The sequence below is a fragment of the Periophthalmus magnuspinnatus genome, chromosome 19, assembly GCF_009829125.3.
Source record: "Periophthalmus magnuspinnatus isolate fPerMag1 chromosome 19, fPerMag1.2.pri, whole genome shotgun sequence".
Classification (NCBI taxonomy): Eukaryota; Metazoa; Chordata; class Actinopteri; order Gobiiformes; family Gobiidae; genus Periophthalmus; species Periophthalmus magnuspinnatus.
In genome coordinates this window covers 12,900,483-12,921,385 of record NC_047144.1, presented here as the reverse complement: position 1 = coordinate 12,921,385, position 20,903 = coordinate 12,900,483, and the positions used below count along the sequence as shown (strand labels likewise).

Below are 20,903 nucleotides of genomic sequence, written 5' to 3'. Positions count from 1 at the left end.
ACAGCCTATTTCGTTTATAAAGAAGTATTTTATGAAGTTAAATTATTCTCTGATTGTGGGAAAGATGGACTAGCGTGGGCAGAGTTGTGTTTTAGTTTTAGTTTTGCCTCGAGTGATGCAGAAAAGAGAGAACCAATGTCTCTGTGAATGATTATATTTGCTTTTCAAGTACTATACCCTCTACTGTATAGGTAATTAATACAGATAGTGTTAACTACCTAAACTATCTATTTATATAAAAATCTAATAATTTGTATTATCTGATATTAAATCTATATTATTGTGAGGGCATTTCTCTGCAGACCATTACATAAGCCAATGCCGATTCTGAAACAGTCAGGCAGATTCAGTTGTTCTTGAGTACCGGTAATTATTTAACATCCCATTGTATGTTTCGCTGCCTAATTTTACAGACAGATATATTACAACATTAATACAATTACTTAAAGGTTCTATATTACACAAAAGTGACTCTTGTGAGCCATGTTAAAATGTTGTCTGTCTATATCTCCAAAGCTCAAAATGCTCTGTTCCACCTTGTGATGTCATGAAGCAGTAGTTTTCAAGTTAACAGCTCCTTTTACATTTAGTTTAGTAGAGATTGGCAGTTCCATGGCTGAAATCATCCAAATGATTCTAGTGAAGGTGTATGGAGATTAAAAACACAGTGGCGCACCTCCTGTATTACCACATGACATCACAAGGTGGAACAGAGGGTTTTCTGTTTGAAAATCCTGCCTAAATATGCAGGGTTTGTGTGTTAAAGTGTGAAGGAAAACACAACTGCAGGTATGTTTGTGATGAGGAAAACAGCATAACATAGATCAGAAAATAGTGTAATATGAGCCCATATGAGCCCATGAATAATAATCTTTGATCCATCAAAATACCTGTACCTGTTATTTTCCCAACTCTCCCCATTACCTGGTCACATTCAATTTTATGTGCAATATGTGGACTGACCATTGACTTGACCTGAATTCGTGACACAAATATGCTTTTGTCAGTATTGTCTTTAGAGCTTGTGTTTTAAGATCGAACAAACATGAACAACATTTTGTCCTTAACGCTTATTTGTTTCTCCTCAGCTCAACTCAACAAAAATAACGTCACATGTGTCCTGTTCTCAGCCTTAAAGCATCAGGCTATTGGTTTGGTAAATAAAGGTTGTCAGTACTTGCTTGTAATTTTTAAACCTATAAACAAATATGATTTTTAACATGTGGAACAATCGTAGGAGAGATCCCATGTTCCAATGTCTCTCTACATAGTTTGAGAAGCATTCTTTGCTTTTGGGTTTCATCTACTGATTACGAAATTTTCTGGCTTCTGGATTTTATGTCAGATGCCATCCCTGACGTAAGATCTCTATAAACAGGTTTGAGTTCTGCACAAGCTGTACACATGGGACACAGTCTAAATGATATTTTGACAGACTCAAACATAAATAGTGGAGAGGATTGTATTGGTAGGGCATCTGGGTTAAATCCAATGCATCAACATGTGTTTGTGTGTGTGTGTTTGAGTTTTTACTGGTTAAATAGTATAAATAGGAAAAAGAACACATCTGTACATGATGATATTAATCATTATTATTATATATAGTTATTTTCATTTAAAAAAGCAAATTAAAATATCAATCAAAATGTATTTGTATAGCACTTTACAGCAGCAAAAACTGAACCAAAGTGCTTTTCAGGTGCATTAAAATGTAAAAACAACAAAACAAAAATTCTATATACAAAACAACAAACAATAAAAAACAGTCATTAGCTGAAGGCAATCGTGAACAGATGAGTCTTTAGCTTGGCTTTGAACAGGGACAAAGTAGTAACTGAGCGTAACTCCAGGTGCAGGTATTGACTGGCAGACTGCAGAGCTCTGTTTGGCGTATGAGCCGTTAACAGCTCACAAAGATATAAAGGCGCAAATATGGCCCAAATACTGCATTGGGGAAAATTGGATAGCATTGATAAATATGGAAGTTGTGTGTTCTGCCAAACTATTGTTACACAGTCTTTGGTGAAGCCATCAGTCTATTCTGGCTTTCATCACCTGGAACGATTACAGCACGAGGTCTGAACTGGATGTCCCCTACGTCGATACTAAATTTGATCGTGATGAAAACCACCACAAAAGCGTAAAACCGGTACAGACTGTATCTTGGGTTTTCATTAAAATTGACCTTTACGGAGTGACCTGTGGAGGGCAAAGGGGCTTATTTCACAACATGCATGAGGGCCATTATATTATTAAAGACCTGGGCTACTTCCTGGTGTTCAATTTCATACCCCTCAGTGATTAAAGTCTATGATGTCCTTGACATAGTTTGTACAATGTGATTTTAAAGTGCAGACCTGCTTCCACGGCTCACGCTATCCTATCCTAACAGAAGGGAAATGGTTTAACTGAAACGACATATTGGCTTTTTAATGATAAGCAAGAATCTCATATAGGCTAATGGTTTAGTTGAGGCGCTTGACGTCAAAACTGTGAACATAAAAATAATATTCTACTTAAATTCCAACTTTTCCTACTTATCTTACTTATTATTCTATCACTTTTCTTCTACTTTGCCATAGCAACAGAGTTCTATAAAATAAAAATGGGGAAATCTATAATTGGCTTCAACAAACAGTCTAATTAAGATGTACTGATCCAGTCAATTAGCCTTATATTGCTAAAGCTATACTCTAAAGTGCTTTTTGAGGGTAAAAGGGGTCACAGTGACTCTGACTTAATCAATATTATTGTCGTCTCTTGGGAACATGTTAAACCCAGTCACCATAAATCAAGTCTAGGACACTATGCTGCCTTACTCCCCTCTATCTGTTAATCTGTGGCTCATTACCTTATTTCCTCACTAATGGTGATGGCAAACCAGGTCAAAGAAGCCAGTGGTAGGAAGTGACTTTACTTCACATATATATAGATATAGAGATTTAAAGACCCTATATTACGCAAAATGGACTCTTTCGAGCTTTAAGCCATGTTAGAATGTTGTTACCTCGTTATAGACATACCCCATATGAGTTGGGTTGTTTCCTTCACACATATTTGAGTAATCCTGCATTATTAATCTACATCTGCACAGCTCAGAATGCACTGTTCCACCTTGTGATGTCACGCAGTTGTAGTTTTCAAGTTAACAGCTTTTGCCTTTTGCTCAGTTGAGATTGTGATTGCTTTTAAGATAACTTTTTAAAAATGATTTCTTTACTGAGACAAAGCAATATACTATCTCACTTAATACAGTTTGTATATCTAACCACATCTTAGTAACCACAAGGGAACCTAACTAGATTTTAATAAACATTATCTCACCATCTCCTGGGCCACCTCCTCTGGGACGTCCTTGTACAGCTCAAACAGGAACTCGATGGCATTGTTGTCCTTGTATTTCCCATGGAGTTTTTTGATGTCGTCCATTCTCAGCCACAGTTTCAGATCCGGCTTCACCATGTCGTCTTCTTCGGCCAATTCAACGTGGACGCCGTTGTTCTCCTGGAAGAAGGGGTGATCCAAAAGGTCCTGAATAGTATACCTGAAAAATGAGAAATACATGACATGAATTATATGTTAATTTGCCGTACCATAAAATTGTTGTTATGGTAAGTATTAGTTGTTATGGTAAGTATTAGTATTTATGGTAAGTATTACCGGTAGTTGTTATGGTAAGTATTAGTATTATTAGTGGTAGTAGTAGTAATAGTCATATGGATAGCAGATAAAGTATGGAATTAACAATGCATTGTCTTGTATTCACTGTGGATTACGTTGGCAGTTTTGTTGTCTCTTTTTTGCGTGTTTTTGTGTGAAAATTAAAACATAAAAACATGAGGTGGGATTCATAAATACTAAAAAAAGTTATTAAAAAAGGTATTGCTGTAGCCGTGTACCTTTCATCTTTGTTCATTCGAATACAGCCTTCAATTATTTCCTTGAGCTCTGGGACTTTCACTTTGTAGAAACTGTCAGGCTTAATCCCCTGTAAAAGAAAAACAAGAGAGAAAGAGAGAGAGATAGATAAAAGGAGAGAAAGAAAGAGAGGGAGAGAGAGAAGACAATTTAACAAGTACAAATACTATAAATTGGCATCGACACATGTAATAGACTGTACTCAGGTAAATGGTCAGATTTTTATTCAACGCTTTTCCACCTTCAAGGAACTCAAAGCGCTTTAAACACACGCTCACACACCAATGTGCTCAGACACTGGGGGCGAGGTGTCTTGCCCAAGGACACAATGACAGTATTCATCTATGTGAGCTGGTTGAGACCAGTCTACAAAAGTTTATGTCAAGAGTTGGAGTTCGAACCGCCAACTTTCGGATCAGTGGACAAACACTCCAAACACCAAATGAGCTACTGTCATCCCTAATAGTGAAAAAGTCTGAGTAAACAACATGAACATTTACTTGGGAATAGTAATTAATTCCAGTTGAAAAGTTTGTAAGTGTAATCTTTGTTTATTCCAGTTTTTTTAAACCTTGAAGAGGTGGCCAAAGTAACCCCTCCCAGTGTACTCATGTCAGCACAGTAAAACACACTAAACCCACACACTAAACACACACTAAAACCTCCATTGAATGCCAAGATATTATTGAGAAAAAACAGTTAAAATACAAAAATGCTCCTTTGGGACACAGTTTTCAGGAAAAGAGATAGATTTTCCTAAATGTTATCACAAATGCACAGAGATAACAGCAGTGCCCCATCCCTGTAATAACAACGATAAGAGAAAGGTCAATAAGACTTTTGGTGCAGATTCCCAAGCAACCAGCTCATGTTTAAAAACAGGTTATGCTGTCAACACCAGAATGATTCATATAATAAAAAAAACTAGATATGAGAGCCATTTGCAGCCATGTAGTTGTTTTGGAACTACTTTTTACTTCACTCCATTATCTAAGTACGTGTACTTTCTAATCAATGACATAAGTAAAAAGTACTTTTCATATGATTTGAGGGGTTATTTTGACGATGTTTGAAGCTTCGGCTTTAAGCAAACAAAAGTAAATACACAAAATTCAAAAGAAAAAATATGAAATTGATTTGTATTGTTACTGTTGGCCAAAATATGTTTCTTTTTTTTATCAATCAATCTCACTTTATTTAACACTTTAACAAATTAACAACACTTTATCTGTGTGAAATACTTTTTACTCTTAAAGTACATTTTTGAACAGGTACTGAAATAGCTTTACTTAAGTCGATTTTTTTTTTTTTATGTGATACTTTTATTTTTACTTGAGTAACTTTTTGCCTCTGTATCTGTACTTTTACTATTCTCTCTATACTCTATTACAACTATTACTATTAGCAGTAAGTAAGTAGGCCGTAGGATAGGAGAAAATGAATAGGCTGAAAAAAAGACTATGTAACTATCATATTGTAAACATGTAACGTACAGTAAAATCAACATTGCTATATATTTGTTTTCCATAGGACTCAATAGTGTATATCAGATGCCCTCCCAAGCGTTGACAGTCCATTTATCCAGGCTTGAGATTTGCTTACTATAAATTGGATTACTGAAAGGTTTTTTATATAATTTCAAATTAAATTAGCTTTTGGTTGATGCTTACACACCATTATTCATTTAAAATGTAAGTTTTTATTGGAAAAAGATGCTTTTAAATCCTTGCCCAATCCCAATTACAATACTTTCTTATGACTATGGAACATGTGGATCACGTCTATAGACCTCATTCAGAAACAAGTAGCAGAAAAACAATCTTTATGTGGATTTTTAAGAGGGGTGCCGTGCTGGAGACTTGTCACATTTGGAGGTGCTGGGCAGTGCCAAGCAAAGCCATGATGACGCCACAGTGGGAGGCAGAGTGGACCAATGCAGGATTCTGATGTTTTGGAAAATACGTGTCAACTTTAAATCCACAAAGACTCCTGTTACTCAAACGTGTGGTGAAAACGTGTAGCAAACAGGAGCTGACAGAGGCTGGAAAAGTGTGACAACGCCAATAGAGATGAGTGGGTCTGGCTACTGCACAGATAGGTGGAGGTAGAAAGTAATAATATCGTTTACAGGGAAGGAAATAACCTCATTTGGTATATATTTTTAGGAGTATCGTCTACAGAGTCTAAAACGCACTTGTGGGCTGATTTTTTTTAATTATTACATTAAAGGTACACTATGTTACTGTTCTGGTAGACATTCCGTATACCTCATAGACTGTATAAAGAAGTGGACAAAGGGAGAGTGACGTCATCTATAGTGTTCAGCTCCAGCCAAAATGAAGCTCATCGAGTATCATATTTGGAATTCCGACTGCAAGTATCATAGCAACCAAAGAGCCAATCCGGACTGAGGCTGAGCCCGCAACGCTGGTTTAGCAATTAAACTCCTGTAAATTAAACCTGTTGCTGACGCTAGCGGGAGTGACCTCGGGGAAGGGGAAGAAAGGTGCTTGATTTGTCTGTTATTAATGTTCATATCTTGATTCACGGACACAATAGCGAAATAAAAATACCAGGATCACGTAGAGCGGCATCTGCGAGAGATTTAAGGCCGATACGCTGAAAAGTGCATGTATCGGCCTGTATCGGTAGTTGTGATAGTAATTAAAGTAGAACATACGCAAAATGGTATGGCCTACTATTACTTGAGTACTAAATTACTTAATTAAATAGGTACTTTTTGGTCAACATATCTAGAATATTTTTTCCACTTCACCAAACAGAAACACGACCAAATCTCCATCCTCTCCACAACATCTCCATAACATTTAATACAAATCACACTGAGGTTTTGGCGTTCATTTTTATGGCTGAGTCAGTTTGGCATCTGTTTACAATGTTTAATAAGATCATAAACACTTGCCCATAAACTTCACAATAAGATTTATGCTTGGTTTAAACATCACAGCTTGAGATAGACTCACACACTTTAACTAGCTTTTGGGAATGCTTAGCTGGCCGTTTTCCATTTTGGTTGGGTATAATTAAATTCATATCTGACTTGAACATTGTGGAAAAAGCTAACAGACAAATAACACGCAACAGGTCGATTTTAAATGACAGAGAAAGTCAATATCACACCCACATGTTATCTGTGCAAACGTTACCACAGGAAACTAAGAGAAAATTGGATTTGGGCAGATTTATTGTAAAGGCAACCCCAGTGTCTGTCCTGTTGTAAATTACATAGACACAATAGGGAACTCTTTTACTGTGGAAAATGGCTGTATCATAAATTGAATTACGTATTATGACCTAAGCTTCACTTGCAGTTACACAATTATGTTTGCTGTGGTATTAAAGTAATCATTTTTGGTATTTGAGTTATTGATACCATGCTCACTATCCTAATACTAACTGCAGTGTTAAAGGTCTTATATTATGCAAAAATGACTCTTGTGAGGTTTAAGCCGCGCTATAATGTTGTTACTTCATCAAAAACAGACCTGGAGTTGTGTTTTGTTTCATTCACACATGTTTGAGTAACCCTTAATCATTAGTCTGTCTACATTATCAGCTCAAAGCTCAAAATGTTTCGTTTCACCTGGTGATGTCATGGAATGGTGTATGGGGTTTAAAAACAGAGTGGAGCACTTCCTGTATTACCACAAATCACAAATTACAGCAACCTAAGACCTAAGTGTTAAGATCATTGAAATGTTAAGATTACATTCAACGATATCACTCTAAATAAATCTTTCTTTGTATGTAGTCTTTCTTAAATATGCACACTGTTGTATGCTATATCAAAGTCGCTATGTTGCTATGGGAACCCCAGAAGAGAAAAAAAAAAGGTTCTTAATCCTAAATTTATTTAATCTGAAAGAGTTACGCCAAACCTTTTAGTTGTAAATGTACACGTCGGTTAAATCGAATCCAGCCAATTTAATCTCTCAAATTGGTTAAAATTACAATGGAAAACAGTTGAATCTGCGTCATCATTGGCCCGGTTACAACACGGATATGCACTCTGAGCTTGTAATGGACAAATGTAATCCTCTATTAGACAAACTGAGTCTCTTTCCAAATGGGTTCTGGTGTTTTGCAAGTTTGAGGAAATCCTTAAAAGCACATTGAATACCCTTTCTTCCTATCTACAGCCATATGCTAACCATTATGCTAAATGCTGGTTGAAATAGATGTGTTATTGTGCACTTACGCTGGTGACTTTGCGGTAGATCTGAGCAGCGTTTTGGCACTCGGAGTACGGGTATTCGGTGGTGGCCATTTCCAGGATGCACATTCCCAAGGCGTAAACGTCCACGGCTTCGTCATACTTCTCCTCGTACATCTCTGGAGCCATGAATTCAGGAGTTCCTAGTAAACAAGCAGATATAAAAGATTGATTCATTATAAATTCAGTTGTGCTGTTTTATGAAAGGTCAAAATGATTTACAATATATGCATTTAGGATAAAGACAAGACACGGAATTGTAACATAATGCTGTTATGCTTTTTGGACAAAGGCAGAATAATCTAAATAAAATCTATTTAACGTGTACAACCTTGTCACATTTTGTCTTAGAGAGAAAAACTGAAAGTGGCAATATTATATGGTTAGCTGAGGTCAATGTACACTTTATTGTCCCTGTAGAAAAATGTGTCCTCTACATTTGACCCATGCTTCAATGCTGTTGGAGAAACCTGTGAGGAGCAGTGCACGTCGCAGTGCAGCACCAAAAAATATTCTTTAGCTCTTTACAAAAATGGAAATGTGAAATTTGATTTTTGGCTTGTTATTTTTTGTTGTTTTTACTGTTTACAAAAAACCCCTCTTAGTTCCACAAATGGCAAGTTTATTGTAATTATTTTTATAATTGGGCACTCACCGATGACACTTTTAGCAAATGAGGCACTTTTGAGCGTGGCCAGCCCCAGGTCCCCGATCTTGACGGAGCCGGTTGGCCCGGTGATGAAGATGTTGTCACACTTGAGGTCACGGTGGATGATGGGAGGGGTGCGAGTGTGAAGGAAGTGCAGCCCTTTGAGGATCTGTCTGCTCCAGCGCTGCAGCAGCTTCAATTTCATCTCCTTGAACCTCTTCAGATACCTTAAACAAGAGAATAAAATAAACAGCCTTAATATAAACACAGTGGAGAGCACAGCTTAAAAATTTATGTTTATGTAATGTTAATTCCAGGGAATCCATTAACAGGAGAGAATGTCAAGTGTTATTTATCTTAACACAGAAGTGGGCTACATAGGGTCTCTAGAAGTTGCATACATCACATTTTTGTAATATTCAAAGTGGAGGAGTGGACTGAACAATAAAACAACATATTTATGAAGCACTGGTTGATACAAAAACAGTTATTTTATATTATTTGGTGTTATCAAAATGTAGATTGTCACCTAGAGCAGAGCAACATTGACAAAAATATTTACATTTACAAAATAAGTCTGGTTTTCTTTTAAATAAACTGTTTTTGAGACATTCTGCAATTTTGCATATATTGAAAACGACATCATTAAAACTCACAATGTAACTGACATTTAGCACTTGTATGCTAGCACTTGTATGCTAACACTTGTATGCTAACAGTTTGACTCACGTTTTGAGGGTCCCTGACGTCATGAGCTCGGTCACCAGGATGATGCACTTGTGGCCCTTCACGGTGGACTTCCACGAGTCGAGAAACCGCACAATGTTTGGATGCTGCAGCCCTTTGAGCATGTCCACCTCCTCGCTGAAACGCTGACGCTCGGCTTTGGTCAGCTTACGGGTCTAAAACAGAGAAGAAAATAAAGCATTATGTAAGATTATGAGCAAAGGCAGGTGTATAACATAGATTATCTGTTCATTATGACCAATATAAGTGAGTAGGATCAGGATAGTGAACAATTTGTCCTAAATGTGGAAGTTAAAAGTTTAAAAAAGACATGTTTAAGTAGGCCATTTGAAAAAGTTCAGGGCATCTCCAAGTAACCTGGTGTGCTTTCTACATTGTAAACATTTTATTCATAAATCTTCTTTATAGTTATCTTTTTATGTTGTTAATTTAATGAAGATCTTCAGTTCTTCAGCAGAAAGGTAAAGGGCCCATATTACACTGTTTTCTGATCTGTTATAATATTGTTTCTTCATCACAAACAGACCTGGAGTTGTGTTTTATTTCATTCACACATGTTTAACACACAAATCTTGTACATTTAGGCTGAGTTCTTCTCTCAAACAGAAAACACTGTGTTCCACCTAGTGATGTCATGTTGAAGTGCTCCACTGTGTTTTTAAACTCCATACACCTTCACTACAATCATTTGGATGAGTTCAGCCCTGGAAATGCCAGTCTCTATTAAACAAAAGGTATAAAGAGCTGTTAACTTGAAAACTACAATTACATGACCTCACAAAGTAGAAAAGAGCATTTTGATCTTTGGTGATGTTGACAGACTAATAATGAGGGGTTTCTCAAACATGTGTGAATGAAACAAAACTCAACATCGGGTATGATTTCATTATTATTTGATCATTATAACATGGCTTTATTATAGGCCCCTCCATAGGCCCTTTAATGTAACCTATATTAGTTACAGACGAAAAAACACCTTCTCTACAGGGACGGGAAATCAGATCCAGGGATACGTGTAAAACATAAGGAAATGTTTCTGAGGCGACTGTCAGGTTTGACACTGCATAAATGGGCCTATAGATAGCCATGATTACATAAGATGATAGGCATATTTGATAAATGACTGTTTCTTTACCTAATGACATAAAGTCAGCAGATGGAAACCACATGCTGGGGGGACCCTCTGCTTAGGCGTTACATAATCACAATTTTCCAATATAGGGGTCTTGACTATACCACTCAAAAAAGGTTTCCGAAATTCACATAAAACTGGATCCAACAGGACATTTTTGTGCTTCCTCTAGCATGAATGGCCCAATTTAAGTTAAGTCTGCCTTCGGGGGTGGTTAGTGGAAAACTCCTTTGAGACCTCCGCAACCATGAATCCAGCATTGAGGTGGAATTCTGGGAAAAATGGTTTGTATATGTTTACATGCACAATCAACTTGACCACTACATTTTCCTTCTATGAACCTGTTTCCAAGTAACAGAGAAGCCATAACTACTGTTACTTAAATGTGTAGGTAGAGTGGCTCCATAGGGGTTGAGCCGGTTGAGATAATATTGTAATTTTTAAAGTATTTATGTAAGTAATTTGAGTATTGAGTAATAAGAAAAAATGTAGAGTAAAGTGGACAAAAAAAAGTACAGAAGTTTGCAGAGTAATCATACAAACAAGGTGATATGTCTGCACTACATAGACAATATACATTCAACCAATCAAAAATCTGATATTAATTGATACACACATTCACAGGACAGAAATGAACCTTTCCTGAATAGCTTTGGAATGACAATGGCAAGTATAAAACACATAGACTAGTATACGCCCATGGACTGTGGAACCTACTGGGACGACTGAGGAATTACACAGAGATAAGGCCACATGTTAATATAAAAGAAAGTACTACCATTTAATGTTGAAAATCAGCTTCTATTGCCTAAATAAAGAGTTCTTTTTATTATCATTGTGGTATCGGAATCAGTGTTGAGTATCGCTTATCGAGTCTATTCCTTAGTATCGAAATTGAGAAATTTTTGTATCATATAACACTTTAACCAAGACACTTACTAGTAATGCATTTTTGTTATCAAAAGAATCAAAAACATGCTTAGGTATACATTTTTGTTAATATGCTTTCACATTCTTTTACTGTCCATTAGATTTTTGTGCAGTTCTTAAACAAATGAACATTTCCGTTGGTTTAAATTATTATTATCAAGAGAAGCAAGATCAAGATCAAGATCGACTGTGCCTAGTCTTGAGTTCTAAAGTCAACAAAGCCTCCATCCGTCACGTGTCAAAGGTTGTCCGGTTACATCATGTGGGCTCGTGTTTAACAGCAAAGACAGAGGTTAGCTTTAAGGTTAGCAGTGATCAGGTTATGAAGGCAGGACAAGCAGTCGCTTACACACCACACACAGACAATCACTGTCAAAGCTAGGGGCCAGCGCACATTTGACAATTTGATTACACGTTAATGTCATCAGCAACAAGCTTTGAGTAAATGTTTTTAGCAAATTAGCATATTAGCTTGCAAACTAGAGACACGCCATCTTTATCTTCTGAAGTCAGGATTTTAAATCAAGATTGACAAGATTGTATAAATAATGAATGTAAAAGATGTTGGACAAATTTGATCTTGTAGCATGAATTGCTAATTAGAAATATGCAGAGGTGTGTAACATTGATAATGATTAGATTAACAATTTTAAGTGGCCAATATGCTAACAAACTGCATTCAGACTGCCAACATCAGAACCAAACATAAATGAGCCAGATTTTGTACTATACATTTTAGTATCCAAAGACTTCCTTACTTACTTGTATTTTAATATATAATTTAGCAACAAAGTAACAAAGTAAAAGTAATAAAGTACTGTAATTAAGTAGCATTTTTAGGTATCTGTACTTGTACTTGTCGATTTTACAGTGGATACTTTTTACTTTTACCTCACTACATTTGAGAGCAGTACCTGTACTTTCTATTCACAATGTTTTTGAACTGGACTGAAAAGAACAAAAGTAAAAAGTTATTTTCACCATGTTTGTGGTAACGAGTTTAAGTTTTAGCTTTGAGCAAACAAAAATGAATACACAAAATTCATAAGAAAAATTAAGAAATTGATTCATATTGCAACTGTTGACCAAAATGCGCATCATTTTATATCAATATCACTGCATTTAACACTTTAACAAATGAATAACACTTTATCAGAATCTGTGTGAAATACTTTTACTTACTCTAAAAGTACATTTTTAAGTCGGTACTTATATTTTTAAGTAGATTTTGGGATACTTTTACTTTTACTTGAATAACTTTTTGCCTCTGTATCTGTACTTTACTTAAGTAACAAAATTGAGTACTCTTTCATCACTGGCTATTTGCTACGTAATTAAAAATGTAGTAAAATGTTTGCAAATTGGTCAGTATGTAGTTGCCTCTCTCCTAAACAAGGCAAGTGCGTTAATATTAATATTAAATGGAACAATTTTCTATAAGACAAGCCAAATGCCGCTCATTACTAAAAATACCATCCTTTATTTGCATCTCTAACCAACTAACACCTGCCCCCGGGTTTGCCATAAGACACTGAAGACCACAGTAATTATACATGTTATGAAATCCAAAGACACCTGCGTGCGTTTAAAGAGCCTACATTAGTCTAATTTGCACCTTTGCATGCCAAGATGTTAGCAAAGCCACCTTAGCTTTATGGACTTCAAACATGGCGTGACTGTGAGGTTTATGGCTTTACTGATCTGTGTGTTCTTGAAAAAGGGAAACAGCAGTAGATTTACATTGGGATTCTTTTGTGTTGTTGTAGCTCAGGCATATACTGAGTGCATAGGTAATTCAGCCAGGTCTATAGGCCTATAGTATATTGAGATGTTTACGTAAGATATGGGGTTTAGTTTGTTGTTATAGGTGCCATTTTGAGGACTTTTCATCATTCAAAAGATAAAATATTTTTGGTAATCGCTATGCCAACAGTCCCATCATTCTGAAACCCATGGATAAACAATAAAATCAATGCTCCAAAAGGTATTGCAGAGCTCCTATTGGACACTGCAGTTTTCTAATGTGGAAATCAGCTGACTTGTTTCTTTTATTAAGTCATTTTAGATGAATAATGTGATTTAAAATGTCCAGATTATAACATAATGATCCACGGGTGTCATAGATTATAACTATATAGCAGACACAAGCATAATAAGGTAAAAATAAATACTTATAAAGTTAAAGGATAATTCTCTGGCTGCAATTGCAATGGGAAATACATTTTTACTATGGATTAGTAGCATGTAGCATAATAGATACTAGCTTCTGCCCCCTTCCAAGACTGTGTCACTATCAAATTGAAACAAACAAGTCTTGCTCAGTGTCACATCACAACAAAGTCTTTAGACTTAACATAAAAAACATTTATAAATGAATTGCTTTCTGTTAGACACATATTGTCTTAGAAAAAGCCCAGCATTATGTTATTTGACTAATAAACAGTGTATAGCCTGTCCTAGAGTAAATTGGCTGTCCACACTGTTTTCATAAGCGCTCTCCACGAGCTAATCTAGATTCCTGCAAAACATAAACTTTGAATACTAAGAAGAGTGGAGACCTGCAGGGGCAATTTGACTAACAATGTGAATAAAATGTTCTACCTGCCAGTGCCAGACAAAAGCCAATTGTGCTTTTTGTGAAGAGCCTACAGCAATGCAGGGTCACAGTTCAAAAATGTTAGTTTTATGGAAAAGCAAAAAATATGTTGAGTCTTCAGGGAAAATCAGATTCATCTATAGCATTTCTGTAAACATCTCCGCACTCTAATGACCTAGCTGTAGCTGTCATTTAATTATGGTTAATCAAAATAATCTTAACTAGTAGACAACATGGGATTAGCATAGCCTGATTACATGGTGATAGCTGTATTTAATTATTGTGCATACTTTTGGTGATCTTTAGCCTGCATCTATTGAGACATGAGCAGAGCAAAGGAGCCCAAAAGAAATTGCATAACCTTGGAAAAGTGGGAAGCCATAAAAACAAGCTAACCCTGCTTTGAAAAAGTGCTAATAGATGGAAAACACTCACACTTCCACAAAGACATCCTGTGAAACTACAACATGAAAGCTGTAAAAATGTACAGTAGAAAGTGGTGCTGGTGTAAAACTACATATAATTAGTTTTGTAGTGCAGTGCCATAAAGGGCTGGGTGCTATTTCCACTTATATTTATCAAAGAACCATTCACACATTCACACACACATTTATACACCAATGTACACAGACACTGGAAGCGAGGGGGGGTTAAGTGTCTTGCCAAAGGACACAATGACAGCATTCATCTGTGGGAGCTGGAGTCGCCCCGCCAACCTGTGGATCTGACCACTCCACCAACGATGTTTATGTCAAGAGCGGGATTAGAAGCACCAACTTTCGGATCAGAGGACGACCACGCGACTGAGCTGCTACTGCCATTTTAAAACAAACACAATTATACTGTTTAATAATTTCCATTTAACACAAAAAGATTTTAAACAAATAGAAATGACAGAATCTTGATCTCAATTGAAATTTGATGAATTCCACATGTCACATATTTAAACAGAGATCATAAGTCACACTTTCTGATTTTCAACTGTAACTTTTGTATTTTCTTACTACTACTACTACCCAGCGGTGAAACATAACAAAGTACAAGTAGTAAAGTACTGTACTTACGTAAAGTACAGATACCTAAAAATTCTTCTTAAGTAGATTTTTACAGTGGATGCTTTTTATTTTTACTTCACTACATTTTAGAGCAGGTATCTGTACTTTCTACTCCTCTACATTTGTGAGCTGGACTGAAAAGTAAAAAGTACTTTTCATATGATTTGATGGGTTATTTTTACCCTGTTTGTGGAAACATCCTGACTAATGTTTTTGAGTTCAAACTTTGGCTTTGAGCAAACAAAAATAAATACACAAAATTCATAAGAAAAAAATAAGAAAGAAATTGATTTATATTGCTACTGTTGATCAAAATATATGTATCATTATTTATATATATATATATATATATATATATATATATATATATATATATATATATATGTATATAGATAGATAGATAGATAGATAGATAGATATATATATATATACATATATATATATATATATATATATATTTATTTATTTTTTTTTTATCAACACTTGTATGAAATACTTTTACTTTTTACTCTTCAAGTACATTTTTAAACGGGTACTTAAATACTTTTACTTGAGTAGATTTTTTCATGTGTTACTTTTACTTTTACTTGAGTAACTTTTACTCAAATAACAAAATTGAGTTCTTCATCCACAACTGCAACTATCTACTAACACAGGCAACTACTTTTATGGGAAAAGTATGTAAAGTATTCAACACCATACACCAAAGAAACTCAGTGTACCTATTTATAGAAAGTATCTACTATAACTACATCAGTCATTAATACTTGTTGGACCCTGAGGCTTTCTTGTTGGAGCGATGATTTACTCTATACCGAGGGGAGATGTATGTGTGGATTTGGGGGTCGGAAATAGCTGGGCTCAGTGCCACACAAGTGCAGTTACATAAGCCGTGTTGATGCTAGGAGCATGGCATTAAGAAGTCCCTGTTAGCGCTCTTATTATGACAACCAGGACGACAGCAGCCCAAAGTTTGTACTAAAACCAGGAGGAGAGACCGAACCAATACGGGAAGGGACACTCTGCTCTATCGCGGTGTTACGTTAGGCTTGTGGTCAGAGTGGAGAGACAGTGGCATCTGAAAAAAATAAAATAAAATCTTGGATAAATACTGAGCGCAATGTAGGTCAAGTGATAAACGGACCCAGTCATACTACTTTTAGCTTGTTATTATAAAGGTAATATTGGTTTAGTTTTGTCCAATTAAGAAAGATATTGTTACTCAACTGATTAAAGGACCCAGATTACTGTTTTCTGATCTAGGTTATAATGTCATGTGGTAATACAGGAAGTGCTCCACTGTGTTTTTAAACTCCATGCAACTTCACTATAATCATCTGGATATTTTCAGCCGTGGAATTGCCGATTTCTACTGAACTAAAGGTAGAAGACAGCTGGTAACTTGAAAACTACCACTTCATGACATCACAAGGTGGAACAGAGCATTTTGAGCTTTGGGGATGCAGGCAACCTAATGATGCAGGATCACTGAATGTGTGAATAAAACAAAACACAACTTCAGATATGTTTGTGAGGAGGTAACAACATTATAACATGGCTAAAAGCTCATAAGTGTCAATTGTGTGTAATATAAGACCTTTAACTAAAAAAAAATATAGTAGCAAATAATGTAATAATCTATTTTCACAACTAGACTACAAAAAATTGAATATTGTTGAATATTCAAGCAAGTCTGAAAATAATAATTATCAAAGGAAAAAACAAACAAACTTAAAAGTCCCAGTCAAGTACACAATAGGCTTCAGAAACTGCATTACCATAATTAAATTTTAGCACCGGCGCTAGTCAACCAATTAGCTATGAAGCAGACCATTTTGCTTCATTAGTGCCAGTCAGTTGTAAATTTAAATTAACCTAAGAGATTTTGACCTCTGCGTGACCCCTTTTAGACACTTAAGAGGTGAGCTATACATTTCCCCGTACCATTAAGTTACTAAAGGGGGCATTAACAGGTGTGAAGTTATATGTGCTCCAGACAGGGTGGGTCATGTGTTCGTCTATGGACTGACGACAGCAGTAAACGTGCCTAGCTTTAGCATTAGTGCACCACTGTCCATCATAGCCATGGTGACCAGAGCCAGATTGGGGTCAAAAACCGAGCCAAAATGAAGTCTGACCTCATCACTGCAACGACTAGCCAGCCTGACTGACATATTCTGGGTATAAACAGCACGTAGGCACTGCTAGCTACAGAGCATGCATTTAGATGTTTGCAGCTTTAGCACTGAAGAACTACTGTGTCGCTTCCAAAGAAAACCTGTGCAAATAAATGGGGCAGGCAACAGCGAGGTTAGAGAGTAATCTCATAAGGATTGAGGGCTTGAACAAGGCTGCACGTTTCTGAGCTAGCATGACATGGCGCCCGGCTAATTAGCGACAGTAGGTTACAGTGACAGACCTAGATGTAGGATTATGATAGCTGGCTGCTTATGTCAGAGGTGATACGTGGCCAGTGAAGCAAGCCTTTGTCAAAGACTTTTGGTATGTTTTAATGAATTTATATGTACAAAATGTTCATGACATTTCAGAGGGGTGGTCTACTACTCAATAAGATTACTCAGAGGTCAAACACAAAAACAAGATGGTAACTGATTCATGCCTTTGTTAAAAACAACAACAACAAAACAACATACACACACCTGAGATAAATTAGCAAACAAATTATAAATTAAATATTTTTTGTTAAAGGTCCACTATGTAACATGTGAGGGGGAGTGTCTGGCACCTGCTTGTCTCCATGGAGATGTTACTGTTTTGCCTAGAAAGCTCCACAGTCTGGCATTAAACTAATATTTGAGAAAAGCAGGTTTAGTAACAGGCCAGATCTGCGGAGAGGATACCCTGCTCAAAGGAAGAATGCATGTTTTTCAGCCATAAAAACATCAAAACACATCCAAGACATAAAAGTTTAATGCCATATTGTGGAATATTGCAAAAAAGAAAAGACAGATCCGCACCATAGCTCTTTGGAGGTTTACTTTTTTGTGGTTGACCCTGAAATGCCACATTGTGCTATTAAAATAATAAAGAAACTGGGAGCTCCAAAGAACAATTGTTTGCCTTTGGACCCAGCTCGCAGACTCAACTTTGATCAGATGTGTCTCTATGAACCAACACTGTGGAACATTCTAAACAAATGAGTCTAGGCATAATAACGTCTCTGTGGAAACAAGCAAATGGCAGATCTCCCATTACTTGTTACACAGGGCAGCACATTTAAGGATGAAATTCATATTAAGCAAAAGAAATATTGATATTTAAATAAATAAGAGGTCAAACAGTGAGAGGTCAATCCAACACGCAAACATAAAGCTACATTCCACTGTAAAAGCCAAAGTTAAATCTGTCAGCTAGGCAAAACGTTGTAGGAGTGAAGACGTTTTACTGCTCATCCAAGCCGCTTCTTCAGTTCTACATTCCATTGGTTGCTCTGGATAAAATAGCCTCCCTCAGTTTGCATTCACTGGGCACACCTGATTCTTGAAACTATATCTGAACAAGTTTAAACAGCTTTATACACACTGATATTTAGTTTGGCATTTACATGACAACTTAAACTTTCTTTTATAATATAAGCTCTTCACATCTGCTCAAACCTGTGTTTCTTTTCAAACTGTTATATGCCCAAAGGTTAAAACGAAGACTTCCAATAATCCTTGAAAGATGAGTGTTACGTAATCATGTTTTATTGTGCTTATGTTGATTTTGGCCTAGATGATAACTGTCGCTTAAACTGTCACTTATTGTTGCTGTAGGCAGTGTAAGATTGCAGTCGGTCATGCTTACTGAAGTTGCTTTGTCAACTCTGTGTGTCATAGTGCAAGGGGTGTGGTAACTAAAACATGATAATTAGTAATAATATGACACTTGTCTCCTAACCCAATCCCTAACCCATATGTACAGATTAATTAAGTTGTGACATTTAAATGGTAAATGGACACATTGTTATATAGCGTTTTTTCCACCTTCAAGGCACTCAAGACACTTTACATCAAGGAACCACCCACCCATTCACGCACACGTTCATACACCAGTGTACACAGACCTTCAGATCAGTGGACCAACACCAACTGAGCTACTGACTGAGCCCCAACAGTACAGTTATGGTTTTATTTTTCCACAAAAAAGTTAATATGATCTTTTGTTTTGTGAAATTTTTATGATAAGCTCTTGAAATTCATATTGTCGTTTGCTTGGTTATTTCGTTGATCCCGTTTGAGAAGTTTGTAAACCGCTGCCATATATGAAAAGCTGCAAGGTCATGATTTCACAGTTGCTTTTTGAGTGTTCACAGGGTCACAGGTCATTGGGTGCAGTCACTTTTGACCCCAGCCACACACATGCGTCCTCTCTGACATTTCATCTCTCGGCATATTGGTCTGAGTTCAACTTGCTCTTCCAACTCCTAATTTGTACTGCAATTTCTCCCATTACATTACAGTAAAAAACACAAGGTTCCTCCAGGCAACAAGTGATAATGGGGATAACCTCTGTTCAGTCAATGGTGGAACTGTTTATGCGTGTATTAGGTCAATACATTACATAATGCAATCATGCATGAGGTAAATGTGTACAAATAAGATAGTGGAAAAAGGTGGAAGAGATTATGTCATTAGATTACATTATAATTGTTTTTGCCTGTTACTGCTGGGTTTCAGACGTCAATAGTTTTAGGCCTATGCGTTTAAGAGATATGGAAAGGCCAAATTAATATTCTTCATGTGTGACTGTTCGATGTGGTTGGGCTGAGTCAAAATTTTGGTATCTTTTTTTATAGATTAAAATTTTGGTGATGATTTGTTTGTTATTAATGTTCATATCTTGATTTACGGACAAAACGGCGTAATAAAATACCAGGATCATGAAGAGCAGGTTAATACGATCATTTTAAGACCAAAACGACAAGGCTCACTGAGTTGATGAAGCCGGAAATACAGTCTACGATGATAACAAATAATGCATTTTTGAGCCATGTTATTACTACCAAGACAAAATTTTCTTTTTACCAAGAACAAATTTTCTTGGTACTGTTTATTTACTCATATTAGAATATGAAAACAAAGTTATTACCATGTTATTATCCTATGTGTGTAAGTAAGTAAGTAAGTGTAATTCTGAAACAAATAACTGAAACTAAATATCTGCTGCACAAATAAAATTAATACCAGCTCTAAGCCCAAAATAACTGAAAAGCATTGTGATTAGAAGGCCATCTTACATAAAAAATACCACACAAAATGTACTAAAATATTGCACCTCTTAATAAGTTCACTTAAATATCAGCTGTGTGATGCCTTACAATATTGATAAAACCATAATTGATGCAAAGTCGTTACTATGACGTAAGCTCCCATTCACGATCTTAATCCTGATTTTAAATGGGTAAACTTTATTAAAAAAACATATTCCCTTGATCTAATTCAGGTCAAAGTGTTTCATTGTGATTAAATAATACAACGATGGGAGAAAATGTTCTGGGAGTGTTATACAAGCACATTGCAGCATTTAGCAGTTGACTTGTTGTGTTAGCAGTCACGATCGTCACTATATTGACTTGTCCTTCAGTATATGAAAGCAGGAACAATATATTTTGGGGGTCAATATTTATCATGTGTATGTTT

The 20,903-nt window shown here is 36.1% G+C and overlaps 1 protein-coding gene across 2 annotated transcripts in view; it reads right to left on the bottom strand.

The window, feature by feature from the left end:
- The window catches only part of wnk4a (WNK lysine deficient protein kinase 4a), a 70,616-nt gene that overhangs the window by 27,604 nt on the left and 22,109 nt on the right, over positions 1–20,903 (bottom strand). For both annotated transcript variants that reach the window (XM_033984191.2, XM_055229423.1), the window contains exons 3-7: positions 9,531–9,703; positions 8,808–9,028; positions 8,138–8,295; positions 3,900–3,988; positions 3,325–3,544 (exon numbers count right to left, since the gene is read on the bottom strand). In XM_033984191.2, coding sequence (XP_033840082.1) covers positions 3,325–3,544; positions 3,900–3,988; positions 8,138–8,295; positions 8,808–9,028; positions 9,531–9,703 — 861 coding nt within the window. The remainder of the gene's footprint in view (positions 1–3,324; positions 3,545–3,899; positions 3,989–8,137; positions 8,296–8,807; positions 9,029–9,530; positions 9,704–20,903) is intronic.